Here is an 8,412-nt window from a genome sequence, read left to right as displayed (position 1 = left end):
TGCATTTTACAGCTACTTTCCTTCGCAAAGAAGTAACTCCTATACACTTCATTTATCCAAGATGCAAACTGGCTGTGGAACTTAATAAACTACTGTGTTGGGCCAATTTTCTTAAGACAAAAATATCCTAGGGGTGAGTGTGTGTGCCCATGCGTATGTGTGCACCATTCAGAACTTTCAGAAGATAGACACAATCTTGGGAAATCAAACAATGATACCCCATAAAAGGCAGGGAACCATTCCCTTAAGTGATAGCTTATTTGCAAGCATGGGAAGAGGATTATCCAAACCTCCTTTAACGATATTAATCAAAGAAAATGCCCTTTGATCTATTCACTAGTGATTGTAGCTTACAGTAAAGATGCTGTTCTGAATCTAGACAATCTTCCCGGGCAGACCAGGCCAGAAGAGAAGCCCAGGGTAAAATGGACAGGCTCCCCACCTTCCACTTCCACAGACCAGGCCTAGATTCCTGGTGGGATTCCCAGGCCTGAGGAAAGAGTGCCATCTGGAGGATGTCCATTTTAGAGAAACCCCTGTGCAAAATGATTATGGAACATTTCACCAATTCAGGAGCCACATAATAACAGGAGCCCCTTTTATTAAGTCACCTTTTGGATTTAAGTTGTTTGCAGTCTTGCCGTAACCAAAATTTCCCATTTTACTAAAATTTGGGGGAAACTTTCTCGAACTTCATTTCTCTTGTCATTTTATGGTTTCTGATTGTTATTTGGGAAGAGGGTTCTTCTAGCTGGCCCACAGATACACTAAATGACTCAAGCCTCTTAAAGTTCCCTTCCTCCCATAATCGACACACTCTTTCTAAAGGAAGAAGTTTCTACTCTAATTCAAGTTTCCAGTCAGAGTAGGTACGTACCTGTGAGGTCCCTGTGAACTTCTCAACCCAACTCCCATGTGCTCAGATGGCTCCTCCCTAACCAGAATGAACATCTACTTAATCGTCAGCTATCAACTGCCTTGGCCCGAGAAGAGGATAGAGTATTTCCATTTTGTGTGCCATTGTATTCAAACTATTCATTAGAGGGGAAAATCCCAAGGGTCAGAGTTTACATAGACTCAGAACTTAAATGCGGTCTTTTGTGCTATGAAGGGAGGGAAGGAGTGAGGAGTATGGTTTTTCAGTTATTAGAGATCCCACCCCCAACCTGCTGTATGTGTCGAGCAGAAACAGCTTCTGTGAACGAAAGAAACCTGCTGTTCTATACGTGACAGTCCTGTGATGCATTTATTTCAGTTCCATCCTGACTTCCCTATCCTCTCAATTACTGAGAAAAGAATGCAACCTGAAAGTAAAGTTTCAAAAACAGGTATTTTCTTCACCTGTTAAAATGGCCCCTTCCTCTTCTCTCCAGAAAGATATCTTCTTTGTTCTGTAAAACTAAAGTTGGTTTAGGCATTTCTTTTTCCTGTTGGACATGTTGAACGGACAAATAGCTTGTCACTGACCACAGATGAGTTCTATTATAAAAAGATAACCAAGACTTCTGTCTTATCCATTTTTCCATAACCCCTTAATAGGTAAAAGAAAAATTATGCAACCAGAATGACTAGGAGCTAAGCCAGAACTATGAAAGAGTGAAGGCAGGCAGGACACTTGAAGGCAGGAGGAAAACTGATCTGTTACGTGTGCCAGGGACTGGGAGGTTGAAGCCTAAGGAAACATGCCTGTTGTCCTGAAAACCTCCTCTAGACAACACCTTCAAAAGCTCATAAAGATCATACCCTTTACCCTCTTTTCACACGAGAAAATCCATTTCAGTATGAAAAGATACAATCCAGAGCCCTACAGAGACCCTGGATAACCTTAACAGAATATATATCTCTAACAGCTGTAAAGAGTTAAAAACATAGTAAGTTGAGCTGAAGGATTACCTATGTCCACGAAGTAAAGGAGTAGGCTACAGAGCCCAGAGTTGGCGTCTCATGGCATATACATGCTGAAGGAACAATGGCAATTTAAAATCTTAATAGGTACAGAAACAATGGAGCTAGAGAAGGCAAAAAAAAAAAAAATCCAACCAAGAAAATAGAATTTAGTTGAAAGAGCGAAAATGCAAGAATTTATAATGAAAGTTCTAGGAGTCCTAGGCATTCTCAGAAATTATCAGATAGCATTATGAAGAAAGGTGACAAGTCAGTGAGCCTTCTGTAAGGGTCATGTCAAAAAGAAGGGCACAGAAGGTAAGAAAACTTGTTGGTCTCTTGTCAAAGTTCCCATTGTTATTGAAGACACTCACTCTTAAAAGCATTATTTATTGGAAAAAATCTTAAAGGAAGTCTTAATTTCTACAAAGCCAAATATGGTTCCCCTACCCCCCGAAATATATCTCCTGTTTGCTCACAAATTCTTGACCCTGACTCCTGGAATCTCCTGGATTCCTTGATCTGAGGCCAGGGCCTACATTTACAATGGATATGGTTCCCAGAAGGCCCTGGAAGCAACATAAAACAATGCTAGTCTACAGTTTCTTATCAAAGAAGGGCGGGCTAGAAAGTCAACAAAGTAAGGTGTTTCACTTGACATCTTAACATCCAGTTATTCAATATGGCCTCATACAAGCCAAGAGGTAAGGCGTTCTTAGGTGAAATAAAACTTCCATGATATATTGGTTCACCAAAACCAGTGGGTGACTCAAAGAAGTCTCTAAATGAGTAATTATGCCAAGAGAGAAATACATAGTAAAGACATGGCTTTCTCAGGAGGGTGGAGCTATTTAATCTTAGCAAGGGCAGCTGCTCTTCTTTCTGTGTTCTGGAACAAGGCACGAATTAAAGCTTTTACTTCACTGGAAGAGAATGCAGCTGCCAAGGGCCCTTTTCCATCTGCCCACCTGCAAAATAAAAGATAAAATTCTATTTTCTGTAATAGCTCTAAAGTATAAGCAAGATTTTAAAATTGCTCATTTGATCTCAAATGCTTATTTGCTTTAAATGGAAATAAAACAAATCCTGGCATCCTTCCCCTTCTTTACATACCCACCACTCAAATCTCTTTGACCTCTTCTGCTTCTTAGCTGCATTTTGGTACGGGCATAGACAGATTAAGAGACCAAGTGAGAAAGATAAGACTACTCTCCCTTATTCTATACTCACTAAATAAGCCCTGCTTAAACTTGACAATCATGACCACGGCCTCATATGTCACATAGAGTAGTAGGATCTATAACTACTCGAAAAGTGACTCACAGGCAATAAATGTTAACTGACAAAGGACTGGCATAAAAAAGAATACATAGAGAACTCCCATGAATCAATATTGAAATCACAAACAACCCAGTAAAATAAAGAGTGAAAAATATGAACAGGTATTTTACAATAGAAGAAAAATGATCAATCAATAAAAAGATACTCGAAGTCATTAAAATTTAGGGACATGTATATTAAAATGACAATAATTATCATTTCACACTATTAGATCAGCAAAAATTTTAAAGTCTGATAATACCAAATATTGGTGAAAATGTGAAGCAACGGGATAAATTACAAAATATTTGTATAATGGAATACGATACAGCAATGAAAATAAATTGTAGCTACACGTACCATCATAAATGAATTTCAAAAAAACATAATACTGAACAAAAAAAGCAAGTTATAGAAGATTCAAAAACAGGCAAGGCTAAACTTTATACTATTTAGGGATATGTGCAAATGTGGTAAAACTATTAAAAAAAGGCAAGGAAATAACACAAAACTCAAGACAGTGGTTACTTCTGGTGTGGAGCATGTGGAACAGGGTACCAGAGGTCTTCAAAGGTACTGGTAACACTTGTCTTAAGTTGGGTAATAGGTACACTTTTTCTTTAAACTCTGAGTTATTCTTATATATACCATACTCCCTCATGTGTATATTTTATAATTGTAAAATGTTTAAAATACATGACTAAAGGTTGTTTCTTTGGTAAAAAAAATTCTCAATTAGTTATTATCCTATGTTTACTGAAATCTCTGAGAAAAAATCTTCCTAAGCATAAAAAAAGAAGCAGATATATCAGTATTGCAATTTTTCTTCAAGCAAGGCTATAAGAGGACCCTTTAACAGCAGAAAGAAAAATTCTTATCTGCTGCCCTCTGGAGTCTTAAAGATTTATCCTAATACCTACTAAAAACATGTAAATAACAAATAAATCAAATTTTGTACTAAATATAGTTAGAGGTATTTTGATGTTTCTTTTTTTTCAAGTATAAATCTCATTTACATTGTTTTAGAATGGACAATATTTGCTGAGAACAATTCAGACACATCTAGGATGAATATGATATAATTGGGGATCTGAAATAAACCAAGCAGATAAACAAGTAGCTATAGGGATGGAGATGGACCTTAAGGCCTATTCAGGGAGCTCCCTATGCAAGGTATGCAAACTCGTTAATAATCCACCAAGAAAATGATAAAAGTATCCACGGTTATGAAACTAACTCACATCTATTCCATTTTGTGTGGTATCAACGACCCCTGTACAATCAATACGATATGCTATAGACAGCATATAATTACTGGGCATAGCAATTAACTGATGGTATTGAGAGAAACCATCATCCACTATATTTAAGATGAATTATTTCTATGTGGATGATGCTTAATCTCTAAACCTACTATACTCCCTGCAGAAAAACTGCTGGTCAAACAATGGTTTGAGGCTAAATAATATAAATAAAATTCATTTCTCTGTTTACGTGTCAAAGCCAATGTTAAGTGCATCCACTGTTGGCTATAATGAGCAATAATTTCCATCTGTGTCAGAAGGCTGTACTTCTTAAAAATGCAAGATCATTTGTACAGCATGCCAAAACAACATGTTCAATACCAAAATAATACGAAACAACAAGTTTTTATGTTAACAAATATCAGAAAGTAGTAAATGTGATCCATACTATGATGGACAATGCAAATGCCTCAACTACTGCTATTTAATATGAAACACTTTCCTGAGTAATATTAAGAAACAGAATACAGTAATAACTATGAATGGTGTCAGATGGGTACCAGACTTATCGGGTGATCACTCTGTTATATAAATGTCTAAGCACTGGTGTACACCTGAAACTAATATAATATGGTATGTCAACTGTAATAGAAAAAATTTTTTTTAAATTTCTCTCTCCCCACGCACACACATACAAAATAATAATAAAGAAAAAAAAAGAAACATAGAAAAGTACTGCTATTGATGGCACTAATACTCTTTGGAACGGTGAAGAGATATATGCCTCTATGGAAGGGTCATACCCACCGATCCCCAATTTCTTGCAGGCTGGCCTGTAACACCATCATTAATTCTTTAAATGGAATCCATTTTGGCACATAGACTGGAACCTCTTCTTGATATTTCTTGTTCTTGCTTTCCTGAGATAGAGGTACAAATACTTGAGGTCCTTCATCCATCACTGTTTTGCATAAAGAATACAATCTATCACCATCTTCGGTAGAGATGTCCTGGTTTTGCACAAAGGGGACATAAAGAACAGAATTGGGCCAGCTTAATAGTAAGAAAAGAAAAGATCTCCGGTGCATGCTGTCCAAGGGGTCAGCTACAGCAAAATGTTTTCCAAGCAATTAGCACATCTTACTAGACATTAGATTTTATCAGCTCTCTGGCAATACTCCTAAAGCTAGAATGACATGAAATATGTTTTAACAGATTGTCAAGAATTTAGTTTGCCTGCATGAAAGAGCTCATTTCTCCAGTAGAACATAACACAGCTTACTGCAAAGCAGGGGATGTTACTACAAATAAGGGTTTAGTCAATCTATACTTTAGAGCCATGAGCTGGCAGATTCCAGGCAACTTTTGTAGGAGCACAACATATAATCCCACCTGCAGGAGTGTGTTGGAAAAGTGGTACCCACACGAGGCTGCATTTCACTTTACTAAATTAAATTTAGTTCACTTTTTGATTAAATAAATACATGACTTCACACTTTACAGTCCATCTGGGGACTACCCAGTTTGCAACCTCCTCATTCATAATTTACACAGATGCTAGATGGAGAAGTAGTATAATCCTACTTTCTTATGTAGATATAAAAGATAGAAATTAGCAAGTCTCCGGCAAGACAGAATTAAGACAAAACTAAAGGAAAAAAACACACATTATAATGATTTAGACATAAAACATGAACAAGATTTCTTCTACCATCTGTGTTGACTAAAAACGAGATTTCGACAATATTTTCTCAGTAAAGTGACAATCTGGAACAAGACTTGCAATTCAAGTCTGGTGAGGCACCTAATGGCTCTTACCTCTAGGGCAGTGATTCTGCCAATGATCTCGGAAATTGCAGTATTGAGTAAAGTCCCCATAGCCTTGCAATATATATTCACTGGCAGGACATCCTGCCACACAATTCCAAGTCTCTTTAATTGGTGCAGTACCTGTCAGAAGAATATAGCTATTTACATGGAAGAGAGATTGTTGCAACTTCTATTTTCCAGTTTTACATTTTTCACATATGTTTATGGGAGAAGAGGCTTTATATAAAGGTAAGGTAAAGTCATAAAGAATATGTGCTTCTTATTAAACCTTAGTGATATCTCTGCTAAATGAAAAGCAGACTCAGGATATGAGGATGGGAAAATAGCAGTAAAAAGGTAAATCACACAAAAGAGAGGGGCATTAAGATAAAAGTTAATACTACAACTCAAGTTCATGAGTTAAATATTTGCTATGACAGATTTATTAATGACTAGTCACACTACTGCACTGAAGGAAAGGTAGTTTCTTATTGGCTTGGTGGGGCAGAGGAAGGGAAAGGTCGTAAATATGACTATAAAAGGTATTCAGATTTTCCAGCGGGGATTGTGGGGAATCAACTAAGATACCTGCTACATATTCTTTGATACTTAAAAACAAGAGGGAAACATCTAAAGATAGAGTACAAATAACAGAGCTAACGACAGCCTCCTACCTGACGGACTGCTTTACTTGCCGCAGAATAGTTCTCTTCGTCATCCATGTTTGAAAAGTTCCTAGCACTTGATAATCTTTCCAGAAGTTCTTTTTTCTGTGCCCGCATTTGGGCCAAAAAACACTCTGTCCCTATAATGAGAAATTAGAATAAAGAATTCTAAAAGTTGTTTGATTATGCACTGCAAAACTAGAGTGGAAGTGGAGAGAAGCATTTACCATATATCTGTTCTGTCTATTTGAGAACATTTGTTAGGTAACATCATAAAGTTCCCCTAATATTACTAGAAACGATCACTTCTAATATATTAGCCAGTTCCTCCAAAGCCACCTTCAAGATAATAAGTCTTTCCCAATAGTTTGCCCAGGGCCAAGTAAGAAAAATATTTGTACAGAAGCAGCAGCTACTTATTCTTCTGATTGATCTATATCACCTAAGGGAAAAGTCAGGAATTGAAAAACTAAGTGAATCATATAGATTTTCTGCTTTTCTTAGGCTATCATTATAGTAAACATATTGATTTACTCCATATTTCATTTCTTTTGATTTTTAATAATCCCAAGTAAAGCTAAGGGAGGTAGAAGAGGGGAGAGCTGTCTTGAGGTTTTGCAAAATAACAAGCACTGGCATTAGTGAGCTCTTACCAACAACGCTAACAGTACTGTCACAATACACATCTTACAATTTGTCATTCTAGTGACATAACTCTGATGTGGAGAATTCACTGCATATCAGCAATACAGTTTAGAACTCTAATGTACCATGAAATCATGTCACGGAAATGTAATGCTTCCACAAAAAGTGCATTCACTTAACAAAATTAAATAACTAGGAATACTTGCAAATTAAATGCCCTCCCACTTTCCGATATAGCCACATTCACAAATCACAAAGATACTAGGCTAAGAAAATGCATAATCAATATGTTTTACTAAATTTAAGGTATCAGTTACCAAGTCTCCTAAAGCCAGGTACAAGATCCACAAAAGTAGTAGTGCCATCACAAAGAATGGGAGCAAGACGAAATCTGAACTGATGTCCCAGGGTCAGCAAGTGATGAGCAATATACATACAGTTGTTATGGTGAATGGCAGCCAATTGGGGCAGTTTTTGAAGGTTCTCCCTAGCACAGGAGGAGAAGTAGAAAGAGAGAAATTACCAGTTACTAGAGTTGAAGTTGATGAAAAGTTACTACTCTTATAATTATTTGTAGGCTTCAATCACTGTCTACTGTACAAATGCTGTACAGAACAAGATATAATCTCACCACCCCCACTCAATCAGAGTGAGGTTGTATTGCCTGAATGTGACCTTATCCAATAAAACTACCCCAGTGATTAACAAAAAAGAAAGAGTAAGGGAATTAAGATGTTTACCTGTGTCTTTGTACTGGAAACCTAGCATACCTATACATAATTAATCCCTTGAAATTTACCACTGTAAAAACACAGGTATGCTTCCCCTTTCTCCAAATTCCTATT

The 8,412-nt window shown here is 36.9% G+C and overlaps 1 protein-coding gene across 2 annotated transcripts in view; it reads right to left on the bottom strand.

The window, feature by feature from the left end:
* Positions 1–2,254: 2,254 nt before the first annotated feature.
* The window catches only part of ZW10 (zw10 kinetochore protein), a 30,799-nt gene continuing 24,641 nt past the window's right edge, over positions 2,255–8,412 (bottom strand). For both annotated transcript variants that reach the window (XM_016148987.2, XM_036221032.1), the window contains exons 12-16: positions 7,885–8,054; positions 6,932–7,062; positions 6,267–6,398; positions 5,256–5,458; positions 2,255–2,852 (exon numbers count right to left, since the gene is read on the bottom strand). In XM_016148987.2, coding sequence (XP_016004473.2) covers positions 2,732–2,852; positions 5,256–5,458; positions 6,267–6,398; positions 6,932–7,062; positions 7,885–8,054 — 757 coding nt within the window. In that variant the 3' untranslated portion in view covers positions 2,255–2,731. The remainder of the gene's footprint in view (positions 2,853–5,255; positions 5,459–6,266; positions 6,399–6,931; positions 7,063–7,884; positions 8,055–8,412) is intronic.

Source organism: Rousettus aegyptiacus, unplaced genomic scaffold (assembly GCF_014176215.1).
Source record: "Rousettus aegyptiacus isolate mRouAeg1 unplaced genomic scaffold, mRouAeg1.p scaffold_m13_p_5, whole genome shotgun sequence".
NCBI classification, from domain to species: Eukaryota; Metazoa; Chordata; class Mammalia; order Chiroptera; family Pteropodidae; genus Rousettus; species Rousettus aegyptiacus.
This window is presented reverse-complemented; position numbering and strand designations above follow the sequence as displayed.